The sequence below is a fragment of the Diprion similis genome, chromosome 1 (genome assembly GCF_021155765.1).
Source record: "Diprion similis isolate iyDipSimi1 chromosome 1, iyDipSimi1.1, whole genome shotgun sequence".
Classification (NCBI taxonomy): Eukaryota; Metazoa; Arthropoda; class Insecta; order Hymenoptera; family Diprionidae; genus Diprion; species Diprion similis.
The window spans coordinates 6296651-6323417 of record NC_060105.1 but is presented as its reverse complement, the minus strand read 5'-3'; the positions used below and the strand labels follow the sequence as shown (position 1 = coordinate 6323417).

General features: G+C 38.2%; 2 protein-coding genes across 2 annotated transcripts in view; one reads left to right on the top strand and one right to left on the bottom strand.

Moving 5' to 3' along the window:
• LOC124404698 (RING finger protein 17) overlaps positions 1 to 26767 on the top strand; it is a 99834-nt gene that overhangs the window by 65692 nt on the left and 7375 nt on the right. Inside the window, exons 6-15 of the mRNA XM_046879031.1 lie at positions 23923 to 24156; positions 24301 to 24428; positions 24537 to 24691; positions 24905 to 25021; positions 25127 to 25276; positions 25414 to 25693; positions 25899 to 26058; positions 26169 to 26282; positions 26390 to 26492; positions 26594 to 26766. Of these exons, the coding sequence (XP_046734987.1) occupies positions 23923 to 24156; positions 24301 to 24428; positions 24537 to 24691; positions 24905 to 25021; positions 25127 to 25276; positions 25414 to 25693; positions 25899 to 26058; positions 26169 to 26282; positions 26390 to 26492; positions 26594 to 26766 (1614 nt within the window). The remainder of the gene's footprint in view (positions 1 to 23922; positions 24157 to 24300; positions 24429 to 24536; positions 24692 to 24904; positions 25022 to 25126; positions 25277 to 25413; positions 25694 to 25898; positions 26059 to 26168; positions 26283 to 26389; positions 26493 to 26593; position 26767) is intronic.
• Positions 549 to 22795, bottom strand: LOC124404824. The gene is made up of 3 exons (XM_046879251.1): positions 22448 to 22795; positions 4374 to 4568; positions 549 to 909 (listed from the first exon to the last, which is right to left on the bottom strand). Exons 1-3 carry the CDS (start codon positions 22506 to 22508, stop codon positions 563 to 565), a joined length of 603 nt encoding a protein of 200 aa, XP_046735207.1. The 5' UTR covers positions 22509 to 22795; the 3' UTR covers positions 549 to 562.

Genomic DNA, 26767 nt, shown 5'->3' with positions numbered 1-26767 from the left:
GGAAATAATAATTTTTTTTTTAGATTTTTCTGGAAATCGTGAGTCATCGCTTGGTTACGGGGCGGATGAAAAATGGATTGAAGAAAAGTTGCGGCAAAATTTTACAATCTCATACGTCAAATGTAAAAAAGTTTTCTTTTCGGTCAAAGAAAATTGAGAAAAGGAGTTTCGAATTTTTCGAGTTCGCAGTTTTTGAGAAAAATTAATTTTTATCAATTTTTCGTTGAAAACGATGACTGGCGATTTTCAGAAAATACTAAAAAAAAACTATCTTCTACCAATTCAGAAAAGAATACAATTTTTTACTCCTCTTCCTTAAACGCAAAAATGAAAAGTAGTAGAAGCAAGAAATGAATCAACGACCATTTCACGGGGTCAGGATTCATACACGATTTAAGTACTAAGGGTGTTACGCGTCTCTGACTAATTAAGTATAACAATTCACTGCAACAATCGAACCCTAATTTGTCCATTTTGAATTTTCTATCTTTCACCCTCTCGTAAAAAGCGCTCTGCGTTATTCCGAAGTATTTTCATAAAAATTATCCTCTTCATCTTCCTCTCATTTTCGCTTGACAAAGATGTTTTCCAGCAACTCCTTGGTTATGACACGATGTGGCCTCGTCGGGCTTTCCGTCGGCCTTTGGTAAAGGCGACTGTTTATGGCGTAGAGCTTGGGGCTGAGTTCGCACCTCACGTTGAACCACCAATCGCACACGAACACCGCCTGGCTGAATTGAGTCCCATTTGGACAGAGAAAGCTCGCCTGCCTTCCGTCAATGTCGCAGTAATGCCACCCTTGGCACCTTGTCTCAACGTCGGCGAAAAAACCGGGGTAGGCCTGATCGTCGCAGTAGAAATTCGTGTATGGCACTGTTCCTAAGACTGGGTAATCCGTTCCTGGCCTTCCTGCAACAACATTCATCCTTATTATTCGGTTCGATATATACGAAACAGTATCCTTACTATCCTTAGACGATTTCTGGCAAATTAATGTACACGCGACGAAGTCCTTCTTGCTTACTTATGTAATTTGAAAATTGGGATTATTATGGCTACGAATGCTGTGGTGAATACCGAGTTAGTGGTAATCAGACCTCGAGTGTTGTACTCTAATCAGATTCGTTCTCGACTTTTTGGGACAACAGATTTTCAGGGAAGTTTCATTCAATCTTTTATTTAACGTGCCAGAAGTTAGGATTAAAAGAAGGGACGATTGCGTCGTGTAATTTGATGATAGCGTTTCAAGTCGATATAGATAGAACTAGATTAGATTAACCGGAAGGATTCGATCTCTGTCAGCGACCGCAGGATGTGCATGGTATTGGTGAAGGATGTAGCGTAGGGAAGCAGTGCTGTGCACCGTCTGTTTCCGTTCTTCCCGCTAGTCGAAGAGCCTTGAAATTAGCGGAGTTTGATTCGGTAATCAAGGTGCTTCTCGGTGTACACACCCAGGGTATAGGTACATGTATAATACGCATACAGGCGAAGTACTTCAGAATCTTCGCAAGTTAGCTCCAAGTAATTATATCTTGGATCCACGAAGGGTAAATTCAGTTCGCTGCTGTACTTCAGGCTGGTCGGTGGGAGGAAAGTTTGCAATTTTGTATAAACCTGTCAACAAAATTTATTTTCCCTGCGGAGTGACGGCTCTCCGTATATATTTAGTTTGTATGTATATGTATGTATATTACATACACATCCATCGCACACAGCAATCGTGACATCGAGGTTGCAGATACTGCTCTGCTTGATGCAGTCGAAATAGAAACGTTTGCAGCATAGGTACAGTAGAAGAGGATGAAGAAAAAAATTGGAAGGCAAATAGAACAAAGTAAAAATAGAGTACAAAACTGAACAGGAAAACTACTCGATGTTATTTTACATACACAAGTTTTAGAATGTATTAAAAGTTAAATTACACCTTGAGTAGGGTAAGCAATACTTAGAAAAAAAAATTTGTTATTATTATTACACGTATAGGCAAGTACTTTTGTACATGCAGCGCGTGATGCAATTATAAGTACAGGTACGACTGTAAAGTGAATAATTAACATCGTTTCGTAAAAGTGAAACTTTTTGTAATCTGTAATTATTGCAAGAGAGAGAGAGAGAGAGAGAAGGAGAGGAATAAAACACTTTTTATCAATAAGGCCAAACAACGTTTTTTACTCGCGTTAATTTGTATATATATAAAATTTATTCATTTTATTCACGTGGTGCGGAATGTTTGTTATTTTCGTAATCGAAAATAACTCCCGCGGCACATTCGTTTTATCTTTGTCAATAATCCGCACTAATTTTTCAATGTACAAACGTGTGTATATACATATACATGTATATATAGTATAACGTTAATTTGTCAAAACTTCACGTAAACTCGGTTTCATTATTCCGTGAATTTTATTTATTCGAATGCGCGTTGTTCGAATTGTTATCATTTCAACCTTTTATTCAGCCGCAGTGGGCAGGCTGCAGGATATGTATTAAACAAAGAGTCGAGAATGCAGACAAATATCTAGCAATTAGTACATGCACACACCCTAATTGGAGTTATGTGTTCTAATTTTTATAAAATGAACTCCAGCAGAGATTTCGAGTCAACGAGGTATGTATGTACCTAAATTCCTCCGCAGTTTGGCGCAGGAAAACCTATCTGTTCATTTGAAAACTCAAATTTTACTCTACATGCTTGCGATTTTGTTTCAATTCTTCCTTTCCTTTTCTCTCTCTCTTTCTCTCTCTCTCTCTCTCTCTCTCTCTCTCTCTCTCGTGGTACCTTACATCTCTGTTTCTGCTCGAGATTGAGGATTGTTTGTAAAATAAAAGAAAGAAAATATGAAAAAAAAAAAAAAAAAAAATAATAATGAAACACAGCTGTTGTCAACGTTTTCGAGAGACGTCATCAACGTTGCAAAACTCTTAAGACATCGCTTTCCAATCGCTAGGATAGGTGTATTATTCGAAATGGTGAATGAAGGTTGAAGAGCCGAAGTAGAAATAGAAAAGCAAGGAAAAAAAGAAAAAGAAAAAGAAAAAAACTTCCCCTCCTTCATCCGCACCTGCAGCTGTAAAACATTGTGGGATAGAGCGGTGATCCCGTTCAATACCGCGACGTTTGACGTTACCACCGGTTACTATGACAACCAAAACAAAAGAGCACTAGGTGAATGGCAGTAGGTATGCATCACCACCACCACAACTACAACCGCCACGACGACCACCACCACCATCACAATCACCACCGCTAACCATACCATCGGCATCGACGTGTATGTACTACAGGCGTGCCCGGACAGGATGAAAATGCTGCGTGAAGAGGAGGAACGCCTGCACGACTACGGGGACATGACATGATGGAGCCATTCCCGTCTAGTTATAGAAAGCTTGGAGAGATACTAGAGATACTCCTTCTTGAGCAACGGGGATTGCGAAATTGTTTCGATTTTTACGCTCGAGGAGCCAGGTTTATCCGTCATGGACTGTCCACGGTACTGCAGGTGAGAAAACGTGGAGGAAGAGGAAGAGGAAAAGGAAAAGGAAAAGGAAAAGGAAGATGCAGCAGCAAGGGTAAATGGGAAGTAGGAAGGCGGGAAAGGTTATCTCGCATGAAAATCTACTTCTCATGTTTGGCAAATGAAGGACCGTAGTTGAGCTTTAGAGCTTCTCTTTTACATTTCCGCTCGCCCATCATCGTAAAATCAGTGAAGCGGATGAAACTGCCGCTGCTGCCGCTGCTGGTGATGGTAGTGGTAGCAGTGGTGGTGGTGGTAGTAGTGGTGGTGGTGCACCCTGCAAGGCCGCACACACGTCGCAGGCTGCAGCGCTGCATCGCGTTGATGCATCCGTGAGACTTGTGGGCGGTAACAGGGGTGTGTGCATGTGCATGTGCATGTTTGTGTATGTTTCCGCGTGTGTCCCGGCGTGACGCGAACCCAGAATCTCCTCGACGTTGATCTAGTCTGGAGGGAGAGGTATTTCATTATCCTATACCAGACTGCCAGGAATAGCATAACCCTTCAGGAGATTGAGAATCGCCAGGTCAATGAGATAACTTTAGACATGCCGGCTGCTATATTGATTCAATCGGCCATCCGTTACTGCCGACCGAGACTATTGATATGACTCTTTTTCAATCAAATCCATACGGCATTCCGAAACTCGTTCAACATTTCACATTAGTCTAGTTTCTATATCGATGTCCGGTAAAAATTAATGAACTCTAGAGGATTAAACCTATGTAATGATGGTTCTCCTCGTCGACGGTATCAAATTGCTGAACACCTAATCAGGCTTTGCGTCGTGATGGTTAAATTATTTGGATACTATTGGGGGAGGCTTTTTAAGCTGTTACCAAAATTTTCCTCACGTACCGGGAATAGATTTACCAAGGTCCAGGTACTCCCTCACCGAAGGACTCAGAAATCCTGGGGGCGCGACTGGCGCTCCATTCGTTGGATTGTTCCGCTCGTCTACATCGTCGTAATAATAATCATCCTCCTCCGGGTCGAGAGGCTTAGTCCTTTTAGCGATCTTCGATCCGTCCTCGCCTCGATCTTCGACTCCGTCTGGAATAATTGCGTCAAGTCATATGTATGTATGTACATGTAAATATCTAGGTTATGAATTTCTAAGCAAATATTTGAGTAAACTGTTTTTAATGATCGAGAAAAATTGTTTGATATATAAATTTTGTTCATATTATGCGTATTATAGGTATGTATGATGTATTGTATGCCATACAAATTATTATTATTATGCCTGGCTAAATTTAGTATGTGGACCTATTGCATATATACAGAGCGATGAAAAGTTCTCTGAAGCTTTGCAAATAATTATCTTCGTTATACAGACGACGTAACGAGGGGAAGTGTCCCTGGATTTTCCTCGATTGATCACTGGAAGTCGTTTTTTTTTCTTCTTTTTTTGCTCTTACCACTTCTTTTTCTTCTTCTTCCTTTACCTTTCCTCTTTTTGCCCCGGAAAGCCATCTAACATTGATTACTTATCCTCGTTACCAATGAACTAATTATTAATTCGTATTGAAATACCTTTTTTGCTTTCTTCCAGCTATGCGTGTACGATATAAATTCCAAGTTTTTATCAAACAGTTACGTGATTATGAAGTTTTCTTTTCCTGTCCATCCGTGATATAAAAGCAAATCCTTTTAATCTCGTTAACTTTCATATTATTACAGAAAAACTGCTCTTATTTTTCTAATTATTTTTGATTAATAACCGAGTATTATATCGTAAAAGATGATATAAATAATTCATGCTTTTCAAAGTTGCACATGCAGATACGAATATGCATATATACGTATGATGAAAACTGTGACGATCGTGAATTGGGTGTCTGCAGACTGCTAAAAATGCAAGAGACAAAGGCATCCTTATATACGATAGTTCACATCGCATTGGCGGTAAATGCAAAATAAAATTTCGTCATAATGTATATATCGCTGATTATGTCGACAGATTATGAATCTGTTACGCACGTACCGAGTGGCAAATTTCAAGTCGAGAGTCTCGCATTTACAATCTACATACGCATCCATTGTCTGCAAAATGATCAAGACGATGCAATCGATTTGACGTAATTTCATGGGCGGTGTTCCAGATGAATTATGGCCAGGTGCCAATGCGCTTCTCGACGCTACTCACGCGTGAAAAATAATCGAATTCAATAAGACATACAGCATGCTGTAAGCCTGGTTTCGAACGTTTTAACAATAAGTGCGAACCTCACGCTACGTATTAGGTGAAAGGTGTTACTCTTGTAAGAAGGGATTATCCCACGTGGCATCCTCGCGTTTTATATATCAGGTTCGTATTTGTCGCTACGAAGCATGCAGAGTGGAGAGGTTCATTGTAAACGAAATAGTTCATTTTCATGGACACCGCTGAAAAAAAGTAAAGTTAAAGTCAAGTTTAGGGTGTGTAACAACGACGTTGTTATGATTTTTAATTCAATACGCTGCAGTTTTTGCAGAAATACGTTTGTTTAATATTGGAGAAGGAACAAAACGAGACGAGTAAAGAACCAAATAAACAGATGAAATCTGACGATATTGATGAATAATAATTTGATCGTAATGTGGGAATGCACGTGACGAATTCCCGGGATAAGGGATCACTAAATAATTCAAATTTATTCGCCCGCAAATATATGCATACGGTTATATAAACGGTGAACTCAAATCGTTCATTTATGCCTACGGCGAAAATTTGATATAACATATAGCTATGTGTCCGCATACGCGTAATACACAAAAAATATTACTCGTTCATTCATTCGATTATTTATTTATTTATCTATTCATTTATTTATTATTATACGGAACATACTCCGATTATGCACTGCTGAACAATAATTATCACTCACGTTATGAACGCCTGTACAGCGTGTAGTTTAATATCCCACATACGCTGCAGGGAAATACACACACGGCAGAGTCACGCGTGACCCGTCCCTCCTTTGGGGTCGTTAATACCCCTCGTGGTCACGCATTCTGCAAACGATAATACGTTCGGACCTGTACGTTTGCGTTCAGAACGTGCCGCGGTTCGCGTCCCAGGAATCCTCTTCTGTTTTCGAACGTCCAGGTATCATGCATACATCCTCATCCTCCTCATCCTCTTCATCCTCCTCGTACTCCATCCCCTCCAGGACTCGGACACGCGTTCGGTACAGTGTCGTTGAAAAAGTGTTCGGAACTCGTCCTAACGAATCGCTGTATCATCGGCATTCCGATATGCAAGAGGAATTCAGTTTTCCTTGCTTATCACGCGTCACGCGTTAACAGAAGTTTGTGTAATTGAACGAGGAAAATTGCTTCCCCATTGGTGCAATTCAATTTATTTCTTCTAAAGTCCTTTCAATTTTATAGACTGAAAAGCAGCGTTAAACTGGGTGATTGAATTCCCTCGGTTTTCTCAGCGAGTTTCCTTTTTCAAATCTGTTTTTGTAACCTAGTCGAGCCTCTAACTTCGTGTCACGCCCTACCTCGTCCTTCGAAAGTAAAACGACACCGTTGATATTACTTTTGTGGATCACGTTCGCTTCTTATTTTTATACTCGTGTTACGTGCTTGTTGTTGTTGTTGTTTTTTTTTATTTTATTTTTCTTTATTCTTTCACGCTGAACGGTTGTTGTGCTCTTCTCAGCAGCTAGTAAATTCACCGACACACTAGCACTGCTAGCTAGAATCCTCGGTACCGTTTCACACCATCTTCAATCTCAGGTCCAATTATTTCACACCTAAGAAGGCTTCGACTTCGAAGTCACGGTCTCATTAGCAATTCCAATTCAAACGGCTTTGCGTATACACTTATATATATATATATATACATTATAAATCCACAATTTTTCTCTTCGGTCATCTTTCCGTATAAATTGAACGGCTTTTCCGTAACTTGACGCCAACGATTTAATTGATTATTTCCCGGTTTGACCGACGTCGTTTTTCGAATTCACAATGGCAGACCGTTTCTCTTAACGCAGTCCTTTCAGTCCATCAAGACCGGATAATCTTGTTGTACAGTTGAACAATTGATACTAAATTATAACGACGACAGCTTTATTATTATATATATACTGGGAATAAGATTGTTGCTAGAAAGTGCGGACTGAAAGGACTACCGCACGAAGGTATATACATATAGTACTTGAGAATAGATGTCACGATTCAATTTGCGGCAAAACTTTTCATACAACTTTTTACCTCATCTCGCATCTTTTCATTCACATACCAAACACGATCACGACCAGACCTGCACGAGTAGATGGTATATTCATTTCACGATCAATCCCAACTTTCCGGGTAGTCAAATTGAAAGAGAATAAGTACGAATGAAAAATAAAGAAAACTGAGTACCTATTGAGAAGGCGGTTTTTTTTTTTTTTTTTTTTTTTTTTTTTTTTTTTTTTTTAAGAAGGAAAAAGAAAGAAAGAAAAAAAAATCCCGGGAGTAAAGACTCCGCATCGTTGCTACGATAGAAGCTCGGCTGTATCCTAAGTCGGTACCTGCAGAATTGGAAAACTTTCCTTCTCTGTGGATTTGCCTATAAAACTCGTATGTCAGGTACGCGAGGTACCTGCAACCTGTTTCATTAACCTTTAGCTGGTACCTTGGGTCGGTACATCGTTTGTGACTTATGGGGTTTTAATCGTGATTTTCGTAGCTTGAAAGTTTTTGCGTTTAGGAAAAAAAAGAAAAAAAAAAAAAGATGTCAGTTAAAAGTTAAAAGCGTTTCAAGGTAGCCTTGAAACGTCTCCGGCGTTCGGTTCACGTCGCTTCGTGGCTGCTGCGTATATTTACTGACATTGGTCAAGATATGGAAATTCGTCGAGGCGTTATCAACGCGGCGGAGGCTGTTGGAGGCGATACTCTAAACTCGGACGGTGTCACGGCCGTCGCGTGGTGTCAACTACGTAACGACGTTCCTGCAGGACCGCTGGTGGAAAACGTGATTAGAAGTGGAATCTCATTCCATCCTCGACTAACGCCACGCGGTCCAGGTACAGCTTATGAGAGAAGATGAGGAGAGCGGCGAGGAGAGGAGAGGAGGGGGGAGGGAGGAGAGGAGAGGAGAGGAGAGGAACATGCGGGGAACCGTCAAGCTGGTTTCCCTATTTTCCAATAGGTTGCCTCGACAAAGTGCAGTCCCCCGGGCGTACGAGGTGGCGAACTCCGTGTCGAAGGAAAACAGTAATCAGGACGCGAAAGGCGGTTGGTGCTGGCTGCTGTTGCTGCTTCTGCTTCTGCTGGCTCCTTCCGCAGGTATCGTCGCCGATACTTCGGAAGGAGGAGAAACGACGTTCGGAGCTGTCGAGAGAGTTGGCCGAGGGTTGGAACGGTTCGAGCTCACCACCGACTCAGGAAATACTGCACTCGATGCAATGCATACAAATGTCGTCACCTAGTCCTGTTTGCGTCCAACTCGTCATCGTTCGTTTCCGTTCGTCGAGAGACGGAACAGTGAGAGAAACGGAGCCTCAACTTGAGGATCAATCGGCTGGACGGATCGTGTAAATCGAAAGTTGGTTGGAGAGAAAAAAACTGTTTAGAAAATCTTCATCAACCTTCCATCATCATTGGATCAAGGACACCAGAGTCCAATCATCTAGTTATGAATGAGGTTGAAGTTGGTAACGTTGGCTTTATCGATGCACGTTCAGGAAAATCATTGCTTCGCAGCCTTAAGATTGTCTGAAGCTGTTTAGCTGGTGAAACTTTACAAAGAAAATATGTTTATATTCTGAACAGAATTCCACTCCTTGAAAGTCGTTTTGAAATTGTACAACGATTTATTTCATGATGTTTCGTTAAGTTATGTGTTGACGTTAATAACTTTTAAATAGCAGTTATAAAAGGTCTTCCTAAATTGTCCATTTTTAGCTTACGTTGTTCGACTTTGTTCAGATTCATTTCTACTACATATATTAGCTGGCAGGTCGTTTCATTCGCTTTTGCTGTCACTGGCGCAAACAACATTGATTAAGATGTTGTCAGGGGTTGTATATCTGTTTCTAACTTTTATTTCGGCGCCGATTCATCCTTGAAGTTTGTATCAAGTTTTCAAACCAAAAATTGTAGGTCTTTCATGATTTACATAAGAATGCATCAATTTTCACGTTTATTCGTCGCAGAATTGACAATATTGCGAGCGAAAAAATGGACTCGAGAAACTTAACACAAAATATTTTTGTTCACGTCGCTGCAGTTTTCATCTTATATTGTAAATTTATTTTGTCATATATATGTAATTAAAAAAAAAATATCATTTTAAAGATTATGCCATGAACTGAACGCGGTTTAATTAATTGTTCGAGTTTACCGATGCAAGTATCTTGAGGCGAGTTTTTGTTACGCTGCAGAGGTTGATTCATTTCGGCAATTTCTTTCCTAATTGTGACCAATTAACGAATTAAGCTGCTGCTTATAAGCTGGCTTGTGAAACTCTAACGAGGTGTTTAAACTAGCTCTACCACGAGACTTGTGGAAAGATGACCATTTTCAGGATTGCCATTTATACTTTTTCTCTTACAAATTCAGTTCATACAGACATTAACTACCTTTATAGAAATGTATACAACACTTATCACTTTGTGATACGAAAATACTCCATGACTGAAGCAATCTTCGTCTCATACGATGGTTAGGAATTCGTTAATTAATCCTGATTATTTTTTTGCGTAACTTAATTCATTTTTTTTTCTTTTCCCCTTCACGTAAATATTTTCGAATGAAACGTTTACTTCAGGGAAACTCTATAGCTACACACAACGGAATAATCAACGTTTACGTGTAGCTAGATAGATATTTGAAAATTTGAGTTGATTAATTATACCCCGAGTTACAATAACTCAGTTTTTGTCTCCTGACTCGATTCACCTAGCAATTGTTTCCGATCTTAAATTTTTCGCTGATTCATTAGAAATTGAAACTTATCATCCAAACCATACTTCACTACTTTCTGATGTACCGGTTCAGTTAACCGGCTTGCCCAACGCAATTTATCAGTGAATATACATGTATATTATACGTACATTTCGATCCAATGTTTGCCACTTTTTATCCCATTCCGCATGCGGGCGATGGAAAAATTGTTGCAGAGAATCATTCCGGCGCTGCGGTTAATTCTATATATATATATATATATATATATATATATATGAAGTGGACGTGTTTATACGAAGAGAAATTCGTGTTTATACGGTATAGATAGATCAGCCAAGGCTCTGTACTTGCTGAATGTCCGGTGAAGAAGGAGAGAAGAAGGAAGGAAAAAATTAGAACAACTTCCTGAACAAGGTCATCGTCTATACGTGCCCATTTAAGTTTGTAATATATATACAACTTCGAGTAGAATTTTTCACTACAGAATCCTGGTGATGTTTTGCCATATTTAAAAAAAAGGGAGTTCTTGCAATCCTGAATCGCGCTCACGTCGATTAAATAAAAAAAATTATAAAACGACTAATAACAAAGAAACAAATCGTTGGAAAAATCCTTTGATTCATTCATGTGCGTCAGACTCTTCACTGAGTCGAAACCTTTTGAGTAACATTTTTGAACAGTTTGAATACTGAAACTTTTATAACCCCGAGGCTTACACGTGCCGTGAAGAGCGAATAAAAAAATCACCCCAAAGCAAACACCTCACCCCGAGAAAAAGAGGCTCAAGCAATTTGTCTCTGCGGCAGGTTTCCTCTAACCTGTTGCATCGCTTCACATTCACCCTTGAAATTCCCGTCGCGTCTTAGGAACGACGAAATTATTCATAGGCGTAAATTTACGCTACTATGGATATGAATCACGCGTTTCAATCGCGTTCGATACTCGAAAAGCTTTCTTACTTGAACATGATTATTTTATTAATAATAAAATCGCGAATATTTCAATTTTTCATAATCTGTTCAAATCAGACGTTCAATTTTTCTCTCTCTCAGATTAGAACCGAAAAGTTTCGAAAACGGAAAGAGAAGCGACGAAAGATAATGCGAAAGAAAATAGAGAGAGTTACATTCAAACCTAGGCATAGTTTCCACGTAATTTTTTTCTCCCCCCCATTGTGTATGAATGTATATAACTTTCCTACTGTAGTAATGGCGGGTCGGCTGTGATTTGTAAAACTAATCTCATCGCGTTCTCACGCCTTCTGTGTCCGTGTATTTTTGACGGGCATGCATACACACGTCTGTCTGTTCCACACGAGTTTTTTTTCCCTCCTTTTATCTCCCTTTCCTCTGTACAACGTGTCGCCCTGACAATTTTAACCTGCAGGGAAATAAAAAGAACGTATAACACCGCGATGGGAGAAAGAAAAAAAATCATCCATACAATCCGCAGAACTCTGGTGAAACTTGCTTCGGAATAAAATGAGTGAATAATTTTTTTTTTTTTCTTCTCATTTTCGTTAATATTCGTTTATTTCGTATAATTTTTTTACTCCCTGTGTTTTTATAGAAGCTAGATCCGCACGTCTGATAAACATCGATAAACATTATATTTTGCATATATTTACTGTATATATATATATATATATATACCCGGTTCTTCAAGTATAAATAAGAAAGGCGTTAAGCGCAGAATTTACTCATGAATGAACGAATGAATGAATGAATGGACATACGAATATTACAGCGGTACTGCGATATCCCGAATATTTATTTATATATATATATATATATATATATATATATATATATATATATATATATATACAATATATTGAGCAAGCAGGTCAATGCCAGGCGTGGCGAATTCTTTTTGCTCATTTCATATACTCGAAGAGGTCTCTTTTCATCTCCCTCCACGATGCCGCGTCAAGCAACCTTTCTTCTTTCCTTACTTATATATCTCTCTCTCTCTCTTTCTCTCTCTCTCTTTCATCCGTATAGTACAAGGATTATGCAACAAGTAGACGCTTCGCAGCTATAACGGAACCGCGAAACTGTCAAGTCTTAGCAGGTTTTTTTTTTTTTTTCCTTTTGATCTCAGGAAATTCGCACGAAACGTGAAAAACATTGCGAAAACGAAAAATAGCCACACAGGCCAAGTTCGAGATCCCATAATCCTGCGTACGATGTACTCGAGGCTGCTTTGAACATTCCACATACACACCTACATACACGCTTCTTATTTAATTGGCTGGGAATTTTTCTACGTGCCAACAGCATTGTCACGATGTCAGACTAGCTCGTCTAACTCCAGCCTACTCTAGGCTCGAGCTAGTGCTGCTGCTGCTGCTGCTGCTGCTGCTGCTTTCTCTTTCGTGTGTCAAAGCTGTCTGTCCTGCACTGCAAGGATGGAAACCCCATTGGAAAACACGTTGTTAAGTCTAATCGTTGTGCAGCGAAATGACGAAAGACGCGTTAATAATTCGCAAGAAATCTCATGATGTCGGATATATCGTGAGAGTATAGATATCGGCGTGATGATGATACGGTACGTTGAAAACTAATTGATACAGGGATCACGGAAGTTGACCGGTTAATTAAATCGGCGAATGTAACTGGATATAGTTTATTACACTTATTTCGTTATGTCGGAGCACGAAGGGAATATTCTTTTCATAGTATTTCATTTTGCCTTAAAAATTCTCATTTTCTTACCCTTTTTTTTTTTTTTTTTTTTTTTTTTTTGTCTTTTTACTTTGTTCAGTAATATCGTTGAAATTGCAACTACGAAGCGTTCGCATACATGACCTTCCGCGTCAAAGGTCTACAATCGAACAAAATTAACGCATATTTAATTGATCAGTCAGTCGCGTATTATTGTCTCATATTTGAATATCATTGTTATAATTTAGCGATTGTTAACGCATATGTATGTAGGTAGGTATGTCATATGTATATTATATGAATATGTAGGTACTTGACGTATATGAATTTGACGTAGGAATTAAACAAATAGCCATTAATATAATTTATTGCCTATGCACAATACAGTTTATGTTATGTAATTTATTTACATTCGTACGTATAGTCAATTTTGCAACGAAGTAGCAAATAACGTGATAATAAAAAAACGTTTTACCATTCAATTTTTTTTTTTTTTTCATCCAACAATATACATCGTTCCACTTTGCACGAATCTGTACCTACCGATAAATTTTTTGAATTTTTTCTTTCACTTTTATTTTCTAAACCGAGACAAACGGAAAAATTTATTTTACATCTCATTGTGTATAACTTAACTTTCCTTCGGTGCCTACGACGCAAATGTAAGGTTTCTTTGTTTTTTTGCTTTTCTTTCTAAGCGGTCTGATCGTTAATATTAAAAAAGTTCAACGAACGGGATAAACCTTCTTATATCCTATCGCTTGCCTGTAAATTTAATTAAATTGCGTCTAAATTGTGTAGAATCATAGTAATAACGATAACAACAATGAACGAATATTATTATAGCCGGAAGATATAAAAGTTCAATAAATCTTATACAGATGGATGAGAATATAATATCTTATAGAAAGCTCTTTCGAGTTGGAAGGAAATGATTATAATTGTCGAAGAAGCTGTATGAATTCAACTTTTTCCAACTTTTCTCCAATACCTGTCCTACTTATTATATATATATATATACCTACATACTTCCTTATACCGTTCATTCCTTATCTCTCTCTCTCTTTTTTCCTCTCGTCTTTGCACCGTCTTCAAAGACTCGACGATTTTTCTATAACACGTTTAAGACGAAAATAACTTTCCTCGAAAAAAAAAAAAAAACATAAATAAAAATAAATAAATAAATATTATATCAGAGGTCGTTAGCTCGTTTCATTTCCCGGAAATCTCCCGTACAAATGCATTTGTTGTTGGCTCTCTTTCGTCTGCTGCTTTTGTCGATCTAGACATGTGTTATACATACATATACGATTATTGTACCTATTTAATGTCCTATAGACGGTGCCACACGTGTCCTATACGTTTCAACATCATCACACGGCGTAAGTGCGAGTACTTTGCCGTGACGATATAACAGGAGATCGAGTAATACACACTGACATCCTGCAGACCGTCATTTTTGCAGAGATCTGCAGGCAGTTGTGTCAAACCGGATCTCAATCTTTGCTGTGTAACGTATAATTACTCATCGAAATCTCTGCCCCTCCGTCTGTATCAAGTCATGAATTTCTCTCATCGTCGGCACGATTTCGGCAGCGTAAAGTAGACCAATTTTCATTATAAACGATTAAGTGATCTTATACCTGGTATAGCTGCAGCGATACCGTGTAATCGATAGATTTTTCCGAATCGTTGGAAATTGTTTTAACATCGCGTTGCAAAAATTTGCGAAACTAATTGCGATGATTTTTAGGGTTTTTTTTTTTTTTTTTTTTTTTTAGATAAAGTGACGTTTCATTTGTCATTAACAATGTCGTTAACGCGTTCAGCCTGCTGGATTTAATTCGGTTCACGAATGCATTGCAGAAAAAAATTTACAGGGAACAAGTAATCAAAACGACGAAAGCGAAAAAGAAAAAAAAGAAAGAAAAAGAAGAAGAAGAAGAAGAAATTGTTAGAAAAGTTCGCGTCGTAAATCCGACGCTAAAACTAAACCGGGGGTTGTAACAATTTCCGATTTTACTACCGCATTCGTATAACTGAGCGCAGTAGCTGCAGGCTGCCCTCGCCTTTCTTATCCTCTTGCACACTGCAGACGCATTAGGAGTTAAGGATCCTTATTTTACGGCAATTCTTCTTATATACGTGTACATTTCCCGTATGTGCAATAGTAAAACGTTCGTAAATTATGTAGCGCTGTACGAAGAAGAGAAAGAGCTAAAGAAGGAACAGAAGAAAAAGGAAAAAAAAATGAATCGAAAAACTTGACGGTATAAGAAATCCGAACCGTATTTTAACACCACCGATAACACAAGTTAATTCAACGCCTACGATCTAAACATCTTTGTGTTTAGAATTAGTGCTTCGAGTTATCGACGATTATATAATATCAGGCTTCGCACTGACAAGGCTGCTCTGCAGCTTCCGGATACGAGGCGAATAATCACGATTTGTCGGTACGTAGGTACGCGAGTATATGGAAAATGAATGCTGCGGCTTAGCCTTTGCATGCCTCGATGCGTAAATACGATTACAGTTGTGTACGGGTCAATCGATTTGATCAAATTAAGTAGGAAAATCAACTCCATTTCGTGCCAACGCTGTTCAACCAGGAGGCTGAATTGACGCTCATTTTGAGTGTTTTTTTGATGATTTTTTTTTCTTTTTGTTGTTTTGTTGTTCAGATTTTCTCTCCGTTTGTTCATCGTTTCAAATTCTCTTCGCCCCGAAAAAGCTTCAATTTAATTGGATTTATATTTATACAAGCAAGTGCGTGGATTGAATTTCTAACTCGTCGTAGACAAACAACTACGTGTCTGTGTACACGCGTGTACGGGTAATAGGCAAACGTCGAATCCTCACGAATCATCAAGGATTCGGTATCAAAGATACGTTGATACGAAATTACATTGCAGTTTATCCGACGGAGCGAAAACAAAAAAAAACATAACAAATTCATTCGAACGACATGCAGTGTGAGAATGACGTGCATGAGTAATATTAAATTGTTAAACATTGCGATGAATCAAAGACACGACGCGTTGTCGAATTCGCGTTTCACGATATGTGGTACAAGGCAAGGGACACGCTTGTGAGAATTCAACTGCCTTAATGGGAGGTTGAATAATATTAGTCTAGTCGTGAACGAGTGAATATTGCGCAAAGTGCCGCCGCCATTGCTGCTGCTGCTGCTGCTGCTGCTGCTGTCTAATAATAATAAAATGCGGTCCAAATTTGTAACGTTACACAATGAAACGCCGTGCGTTTTGAATAATGTTTGCAGTCTTTATTGTTATAGTTTATATAGGCCTGCGGCACGTGGATGGAGAGGGAGAACCCCTTCGTCTTTATCGACTTTTGGTAATCCCCCGCAATGCGAATGGCTGTGGTGAATATTAAAGCGGAGACATTAATGGTTGGCTAAGAAATAAACAATAGTGAAAGTGCGCACGTTTTGCGGCTCGTAAGTATTAGGCGCAGGCGTTTACGCTATGTTGCCGGGCTTCACCTTGAACCATCGTTCCGTGGGATTTCTGGGTTAAGGTGGTGCATCTTTTTAATTCGTTTCCACAAGGGGACCCGCAACTCAAATTCTAGAACTACGACTCGTCTATGTTAAAAAGCCGATGATTTTTTTATTTTATATTATTTATTTATTTATTTATTTATTTATTGTTGTGTACACGGTTTTGGATAAGAAATAATTTTGCATGTCGAAAAACGCGATTCTGGCAAAATTGTTGTTATTTTCGAAATTGATATTTTTTAACGACGAAGAATGAAATTTCTTTCAATATAATACTAACACCGTTACTGTAGATGTTTATTTTTGACTTTTTTTTTTCACTTTCTCGTCTCACTTCTGCCACTTCCGTTACTTCTAGGTCTATATCTCACGCGACAGTAGAAGTCGTAAAACATGAAATCGAGGAGCTTGCTAGTACGAAAAACAAAATTTTAGTGGTTTTTATTTATTTAGAAACGGATCTCCTCCTTCAACACTTAATATCACGATTCGCCGATTTTTTCACATGACCTGTCGACTCTTTCGAACAATTTCACGCATGGATTTTGCGACATTATTCTTCGACGATTCGATCTCTGACAGATGCATAGCTAAGTTTTTCTCATTGCTCACTTTGTATTTGATGGTTGATAGTTTGCGCATCAATTATAGGTATAAGTATTTTTTTTTCTTTTTGCCGATTTTATTTTCACTGTATTGAAAAATCAAAACGCTACTTTTTCGCACATAATATCACTAATCGATCAAGATCTCGATTGTAGTATATAATACGAAGATATTGAACCATTTTTTTTTCATACAGCTTCTTTTGACTTGCCAATTACGAGACCTGGCTACGTGATTGTCTGTATTGAAAAATTTCCACGCCAATTTTGAGACTAGAATCTAAATTTCTACCTGAAAAGAGAAGAAAAAAAAAAATAGGAAAAAAAGCTTGTAATATTTTACTTACAATTGAGTCTCAAGTGAGTAAATGGCATGCGGTTACTTTTCGTTTTTCGTTCGTACATGATGGGGATAGAATGACTTAATGACTCATTCTTGGAGGCCGCAGGTCCGTGTTCGCATTGTTTATTGTTCCGGTGTACCTACTTGCACGATTTCCTTTTTTTTTTCATTTTACGATTTGTTTTTTACATCATTTTTTACCCCCTGCTCCTCGAATCGTCGTCGTTGTTAAGCCTGCAGAACTGTTGTAACAGCGTTTCTCACTTTTACATGCTTCCGCAAAAAAATTGTACGATTGTAAATCGCTCGGTTGGTCTACGTCACGCAAAATATCACCAAACATGACAAAAAAAATTTCTTCCTTTCGACGATCAAACATGCCGCAAGGAGCAGACCGCGTTTTTTTTTTCTTTCTTTTCTTTCCTTTTTTCAATCCTTTCGGTACTTTCTTTCCCCTTCTAGAAATAATAGAATCCAATCACATCGTCTCTCAGTCTCCTGAAACTCGAGGAACGTCGAGTACTTATACCTTATACAACAACTCGATAATTATTATACGTGAGTCAAATCAGTCGTTCCCACGACTTTTTTTTTCTCTTTTTACCCCCTTTCCGTTTTGGGCCTTCGTATAACAATGCTGGTGAACATGCCGCTGCTTTAGCCTTGGCTCTTTTGATCAGAGATCAGAGATCCGAGATATCGTCGTCAGTATTTGTAATCACTTGTAAATATTATTCGGCTGTCGAGAATCATTCGGTTTCATTGTTGAACGATTAACTGTGATTATCGTAGTTTGAAGTGCTCTTACGTAACGAGTAAATAAAATTGTCCACGTAAAATTATAAAAAAAAAACAATCTCTCATTTCTACCCATGTACGTGTAATAATATAATATTTACAAGATGCAGGCTGCAGCTTTACTTAACGAAACTGCAGTTCCATGTCTTACTGCAAATTATCTAATGAGGTAACAACTCCGTCGTCAACCCAGTGCTAAACTTCTCGGTTCTACGTACGTCTCGCAACGAATTTCATACCGTACGACAACGTTCTATTCTATTCACTGTAACCTGCCGAATGACATACGAGGTCTATGCGTGAATCTGCGTGGGTATCCGTTTAAACTTTAACGCAAAGTGTACGGAACTTTGCCAAGAAGCATGCGCAAGCAAGCATAATGTGTGAGCGTTGTGTCGAAGCGTTAATTGCCTTTCGTTACGAGTAATTGTTGGTTACACACGCACGGTATGAACGTGTCAAGTATTACGGATATACATTATTCTGACGACAGTCGATAGAGGGAGGCTGTAAGTTATTTGTTATAGAGACGTGTTATGCAAGACGTAAGTATCGTGGACGCTAAGAATCAGAGGCTAAAAACCGAATTCAAGGTTGGCAAATTCTTCTTCATCGTCGTCATCAGCATCATTAGAGAACTCTCGATAGTTCCGCGTTCTTTTAATAATACACATTTCTTATCGCTAGAGTCTGACGTAATGGTTTGAGTAAGGAAAGAAAAACACAATCAACAAAAAAAAAAAAAAAATGGGTATTGACGAAGAGGAAACGTTCGTATCGATCAAAATCGATCTCTCGGGGTAAAACTTGTACATTTTGTAAGATGTTAGATAACAGGTTTAATTTCATGAACGTTAAATTATCTCTTAAATCCTTCGCTCGTTATCGAGAGCTTGCGATAATTTAATTATAAAACGGATGTGTTTCTATACCTATATTCGTAATGAAACTGCATTCCCGTTATTTCAATCTGTTAAAGCAATTCCAGCTTAAGGAACAGGCCAAGGTGATGAACTGTAGTGAATTAAATTAGGAAATGCCTCGCTATCGCAAAGTTTTGCGAATCTACGAGTCACTCGATATATATATATATATATATATATATATATATATAATACAGTATTATACACGTAACGAGCTTAACGTCGTACATGATAATCCCTGTTTCTCACAGATCATGAGATTAATATCTCAAACGTCGTTGTTCCGAGTGAGTCATGCGGTCTTCTCAGTTTCCAAGCATCTGTTCAGCTTGTCTACGAGTCTATGTACAGTACAGCGATCAAAACGGCGCCTTGAAACGTGCGCATAACTAGCCTAGATCATAAAATTAATAAATAGTGCACTTTATAGTCGAGTTTCAAAGCCGGAATGGTATTTCCACGTTTGCCATAATCAGCGAGGAACTGTCTCAAAGGGTTCCACTTCGCTTTACTCGAAACCAAAGACGTCGCAGATTTGTCTGATGTTGTTTGTTGCGTTATTATGGAGAACTAGGACGTATCTTTACTACCATACAAAAGTACCGAGAAGCTCACCGGAAGTCGTGATAATACTTCAGGGTCCTTTACAGACATTCATAAAAAAGAGTCGTCGTTTGAAATTCTGATACAAATCTCTGTGAAGGAGTCGCGAATTACGGTATTATTAGCACGATGCTGTACACATTCACTTGAAATTATCGTAATATCGAAAACCGCTGAGTTGTAAAGCTCTGCTGCTGTATCCGAAGTGCTGAGACACCAACGCCAATCTCACGAGGCTGTTTTATGGACGTTTATTATACTCCTAAACGTTTACGTCTGTCTCTAATGCTCCGTACTACTTGAGGTTTACCAACAATTTATTGTCTATTATAATTCCTGCCTGATCATCAATGGCGCAATTTAAAGTCACCAGGTAATCACCACCTAGTCAACTGTTTTACACCGGCTAACAGATTGTATCTCTTAGTCAACTAAGGACCAATTTCATCCAGCATGATACTTTTCAGTGTTGATAATCTCGGCAAGCATCGTGAAACGCGTTAATTGAGTAACTAATGCTTTTTGTTTATTTGTCACTCCGGACGTATGTATCAGACAGTTTTATCATTCCATTAAGATATATGCGGCATAGCATAACGCCTTTGGCTGGTATAAGTTCTTGGAGTCCTTGTCATTCGAACAACCTCGCCCTCCTTCGAAATCCCTTCCTCTCTGCGTCTTGTTTGTCCTTTAAATCAACAACGCTTAGCCGCGTAACCCTGACCGATGCACTGTACTTTATGCTCGCAAAGTGCAACTTACTCCTGCAGTGTTATCATACCTGATATTTCGTCCTTTTATAAGTCTTTTAACACACACGTACCTACTGCATTAATATACCTACTTGGTAGACACTGACAGGCCGCAGGCGTTTTGTTGAACACCGAGAGAGGAGAGAAGGCGGAAGGTTCCGAGGATTCTTTTCTCTTTCGAGAATTTGATTTGGAATCTGTACACTCTCGTACGGTAAAGAAATAGATTCAAGCTCGCCTAGGATTTTTGTGTGTGTGTGTTTTTTTTCTTGATGTTCGAATATGGGATTAAACCGAATGAGTTCGACACTTTTTTCTCTGATCTTTATATTGTCGATTCATTCGAATAACTGTATAACCGAGATCTCTATCTTACTGACAATGAATCATCGAAACTGGATTTGCAATCAAAAAACACGTGCTGCAATATCTACACTTTCGCAGCTAGATACGGTCGAAGATCGAATTACGCAATTTTTACAACGCTGTGACAGGTATTCGAATTTAATATTGAAGAACATAGAAAAAAATATCCGCATGTAATCTAAAAACGTTGAAATTGTTGGCTGTCCAACCGATTTCAGAATCCAATTCAATCAAATTAAGGATTAATTGCGGTGATAATTAAATTTCGCGTTTCGCACATTTCTCATTTTAAGACCCGCTTGTAGAGTCTACGAATTGATGCATTGATTATTTACATATTTTTGTTTTTTGCAAAACGAATTCCGCTGAGAAAATATGTGGAACACCATAGTTACGGATTGGATAACCCATTCTATCTCTTTTGACACAATCTTTTGTCAAAATTGCCAGCACAAGTTCAAATCGCAAATATGTGATATTCATTATTCGATGCAGTGTAGAAGCTTTAAATTGAAATACCACACCCAGTGTTAATAACTTTTGCTTTCTTACCCTGAGGCGCGGCCCGAAGACAAGGATTTTAAGAGACACGACACGATCCCCATGTCATTTCTACGATCACCGCCCATGGTTCCTTATTATACCTCCATACATACATATGTGTGAATCGGTAACAAAGTTCATTAGCCTGTGTAAAAATATGAAAGAGCATTGAACGCCCATAAAACTGCGCCGAGTGCAGGGACGACGATCCTTTAAATTTCAACGCATTTTATGTTTTTCGATTACTAGTTTTTATTTAATTTTTTTATATAATTTTAATTGTTTTTTTTTCGTTTGTCTGGATTCATGGAAATAAATTTACAGTTCCAAAACGGGCTACTGCAAAGTACCGTGTTATTTCTTGCCGGGTAGAGAAATCCGGTAATTCGGTTGCCATGGTAACACTATTCCGCGACGCGCTCGTCGAGCTTTACCCGTTGTTTACCTCGTTGCCGAGTAAATCTGTGAGCTTTTTTTCTCTCTTCATTCTATACCGTACACATGGTAGGAAATACGTGGAAGCTTCGCGAACTAATAATTACATTTTATTAACTCTTTCCTACAAATATTTTCATATCGTTAACATACAGTTTTCCGATCTTGTGTTTGGATAACTCTGGAATTTCCCGCATGATTCGTATGTATAATTAAAGTAGAATGACAACTAACTTCGTGCAGCGAAATTTATACTGCTGTAAATGACACAATGGCATCAGTCGCAAGAAGAGACAAATGCCTGGTGTTGAACAATCTATGAAACTATTCGAACTCTGTTTCATGCGGAAGTTGGAATTTTGTGTTTCATGTTACTTAAGTGGAATTGAACACCTGAGGTAGCGGAGGACTGGGAAAACTTGAACGTTGTCGAAAGAAAATTTTGAAATTGTTTCACGTTGACGAATTGTTATACCAAACTCACCTGTCGCAGGTAGAAGAATATCGATACTGATGAAAATTATTACGGTGCTTAAAACCCTCATGATCACTGGAATTCTCCTACGTTGAGACGACGGTCTTCTCTCTATCCACTTCAAGAAAGAATTATATAAAATTCGCGCGATTCTCACGATTTTCGCGACCCGATCGGACGCTGCATCATTCCTCGAGAATCGAAGCAACTCTACTCACGAACTCGGTTCGACGTTAGGGCGAATGCTCACGTCGTTAAATAATATCTACGAGAAATATTTTTCAGAACCTCTTCTCGGCTTGATTCGTTTTAAAACCGCGTCTTGGCTGTCTGTAGGAACGAGAAAGACTGAAGCTGAACGCTCATCGGTCGGCAGAATGCATTGGAGGGAGTGCTGTTGGCCTCCGAGTTCCTCTTCCATCGTTAGGTAGACACAACGATGTGCGGTTCGTTCCATTCTACCTTACCGAGGCATTCCAATGGCAGCCTCGTCGCCTCGGTCTTGATCAACGATTTAAAGCATCCACTGTGCGTAGCGTGCAGGCCCCTTGAGAGAGGATTCGATACAAATCACGATTTACTCTTATCATTATAATTGCCTTGGAAATTAAACGCGGCTTTGCTGTTCAACCGGCTTTCACGAATGTCACTTTCTGTTAACGACGATCCTTACACTCGTTATTTTACCTTTTTCCTTTACCTACCACACTCGTAAACATCTAAACCGTACACTCGATTCTCCTATTATCACGAAGTTCAATTTCGTAACGTTTTTTCAACTTTTTGTTTTATAAATAACTCGATACTTTACAAGTATTTACAAGTTCTCACTGTAGGGATTTTTCTTTCAACGTTACGATACTTTTAGCTTACTTAGTAGACTTCAATCCCAGCCAATATTAGTCTATTCATTGATTTCATCAACAGAAGAAAATCTTTGAGCAATTTTCTTTGACTAACGTTTTATTCGCCGTATTTGGTGGAAAAGAAATGTTTTCCTCATTGCAAGGTAAACGGTTGTGCGAGGAGGCTGTGGCGTTAGAAATAATTTACGTCTGTTCATAGTACCGTTAAGAACGAGATAGTTTTTTTAACTAGATTTAATTGCTAGCGCGACTTGACCCAGTTGAAAAGAAGGTACCAACTCACCTGCTGCTCTCTGCGACTTTCTTTTACGTTTCCTCAGATGCGTGTCTGAGTTTATATCTACCCATCTTCTTTTTTCGTCCACCCATTTTCGCAAGTTTCAGGATTCTCATTATTCCCAGAAGTTTGGTCAACGAAACTTTACTTTGTAAATTGGTAAAAAATAAAATGGCTAATAAAATATGTATTATTATACATGAATTGCAGTTCTCGATTTGTGCAGCAGCTCTTTTTAATCACTTTTGGACACACTTGTTCCCAGAATTTTTTTTTCATCCCCATGTTTTAGTGAAGAAAACCGCAAAATTATTTACATGGTCCTTCTTTTTCTGTTTCAGAAATTGTCGAAACCTCTCGCCGTCCTAGACACATCATACGGCAGTGATACGGATAGAGAAAAAGTCGAAGCCGCACTTATCCAACATTTTACTTACCTTCACGGCGTTCTGCAAAATATTGAAAACCGTATCATCAACCAGCTACAGGAACAGCAGAATTCTGTTGGAAATAATATTGCCTCTATAAAGGAACGACTAAAAGAACAGAAAAATGAAATCGAAAACGGAATAAATGTACGCTTTTACGTTTAGGTTTTACTCGGAATTGATTATTTTCGTCGTTATTGAAGAAATTTTTATTTCCTTTCTCTCTTTACGCTAGTCAAGCTATCCTTGTCATTATTGTCATTACAACCTTGTTAATTACTTTTTTTACAGGCAGGAACCGTAGCATTACAAGAAAGTGATTCTGCGGTAAATATGACGGCAATTATCGATAAACTAGAGCAGATTTTAAACCTGCCTTGTCATCTTGTTCATAAATCTGTTTCCGACGAGAAATTTGCGTAAGATTGAAATTTTACCTCAACATCATACGTTCTTGATCAGTTTTCTTTTTTATTGCTTATCTTGTTTATATGCTGTGAACTTCGACTTTCTTTCTTATTTTCTAGACTGAATATCGACGAAACGATAACTGAGGCTCTCGAGGAACATTGCTTTGTTGATATCCCACCTATTCCGAGTTATTGTTTAGTGAAGACTGAAGAATTGCCAGAAGACTACGAAATAGAGCCAATTAATCGCGAGGAAATCATGTTACCAAAAAGTAAACTGTTCAAAAATTGTCTGCAGTACATTTTCAAAATATTCGCCTTTGAACATGACAGTGAAATTGACATCATTCGGTTTTTCTCATATATTGAGAACTGTATACTAAATCTAGTGATATAGTTCACAGCTATTTATTTCAACAATTCTGATTTATAGTTATACGTGCCTTTGTAAATATTGATTATTGTTTTCCTCTTCTTTGTTACAGAGCCTGTGATACCTACTATGAAAATGGCTCCCTTAAGTTTGAATAAAAGCTTAACGGCCGTCAGTACTTCTTCACTACTTGCATCTGATCAAAACATAAACAACGGTCTTATGGAAGGTATCGTGTATAATATCCAGTATATTTTGAAAGAATTATTTCATGAGTCGTTACTTCTAATATTTATATAATCATTGGATAAGATAAAATAATAATATATTTCAGGCATCAGTGAGAATGTTACAATTCCATACATCAAGGATCCATCGTATTTTTATACTCAACCATTATCCCGCAGCTCAGAATTGGTTCAACTACACAAAGCATTCGCAAAACAAGCAGCTACTTCGGCCGTACCTACAGAGTTAGAATTGAGTGAGCATTAATCAAGCTTAATTTTGAAAAGAATTGGAAACGATATTATAATGATAATATGATAATAATAATAATCGATAGCTTGTTCGGGTCGAACGAGGGAGGGGTTGGTGACTGTTATTATGCTTCTGTTGCAGATAAACTGTACCTGGTTCAGTACGGAAATGACATGAAATGGTATCGGGGACGTATAATAAAGCAGTATGTGGATAAAAAAGATTGTCAAGTCGGTGACGTCTTTTACATAGACTACGGGAATACCGAAATTTCAGTCCCTCTCTCTAGAATGAGAAATATGACGTTACAAAGTTCTCTTGTACCTGTTATGGCCAGACTGTGCACTCTGTACGACATTGTCCCGAAAGATGGTCAGTGGTCAATTGATGCTAACAAAGCTATGTACGAAATGGTCGGCGGGTAGGTTTTCAATGTTTCTGTTTTATGTCGTCAATTTCAGCCCTTAATTTAGTTAATTGTTGAACCGTAATAAGATCCAACTGTAAACAACTCTGCGTGTACTGAAAATATAAGTGAACATTTGCTGCTATTAGAAAATATCTTTAAAATTGTGTGCGTCCTTTAAGATTTTGCTATTTTGTAAAACTTTTTAATTTTGTTTCAGTAAATCGCATACAGTCATGCACGTGTATAAAGTGTCAAACGGTATTTGTCATGTCGATATTACAAAAATATCGGCAGGTGATGGGGATCGTCCTGTTTCGATTCGGGATGCTCTTATCTTTCTGGAATATGGCTGTTTCATAACAAACGAAAGATTGAAGGTAAATCTTTAAGTATTCATTTCACAATATTCGTTAGATGGGAGAAAATAAACAAATCATAAAATAATACCATTCATAAAATTAATACGTATTGTGTTTTCAATTTACAGAGAACCAATCCCGAATCATTGAGGAAATTCTTTGAAGAAGAAATATCGATTGAAAATTCCTATGACGTTAATGCGACTTATGTAGAGTCACCAGACTGTATATACGTACAAAAGGTTTGTTTTTGATCGATATTTGTGTAATTAAATCGAGTTTTCAATCAGCTTTTGTAAACATTTATATTAGTTATGATACTTTTTCAACTTTAAGTTGTATTTTACAGATCGGTGATGGTCAGATTCATTTGACAAAACTGACAAACGACATGATGATCGAATATGGAAAGGTCGGAATGAATAAAGGAATAATTTATACACCACAAATAGGTAGAAATAAACTTTATTGTTTAAATTAATTAATAATCTCTGTAACATTTCGATTCGATAGTATTTCGACATAAGTGTCAAGTTGTGTTGACATTTTGTAGGTATGCCTTGTGCTGTGAAGTCCGATGATGGCATGTGGTATCGAGGAAGAGTCACTAACTTACTTGGAAATCGGCAAGTGGAAGTCTTCCTTGTTGATTTTGGATATAAACATGAATATGAGTATGACCAAATCAGAAGGCTCCACAATCAATTTATGTCTCTCACTGCTTTGG

What these genes read in the sequence shown, in the direction of transcription:
- LOC124404824 (XM_046879251.1), bottom strand. Translation starts at nt 22,508, where the DNA reads ATGAGGGTTTTAAGCACCGTAATAATTTTCATCAGTATCGATATTCTT. An exon ending in TATTCTTCTACCTGCGACAG is followed by an intron (nt 4,569 to 22,447) that starts GTGAGTTTGGTA and finishes CAATTATTCCAG; the next exon opens with ACGGAGTCGAAGATCGAGGC. An exon ending in CCTTGGTAAATCTATTCCCG is followed by an intron (nt 910 to 4,373) that starts GTACGTGAGGAA and finishes ATGTTGTTGCAG; the next exon opens with GAAGGCCAGGAACGGATTAC.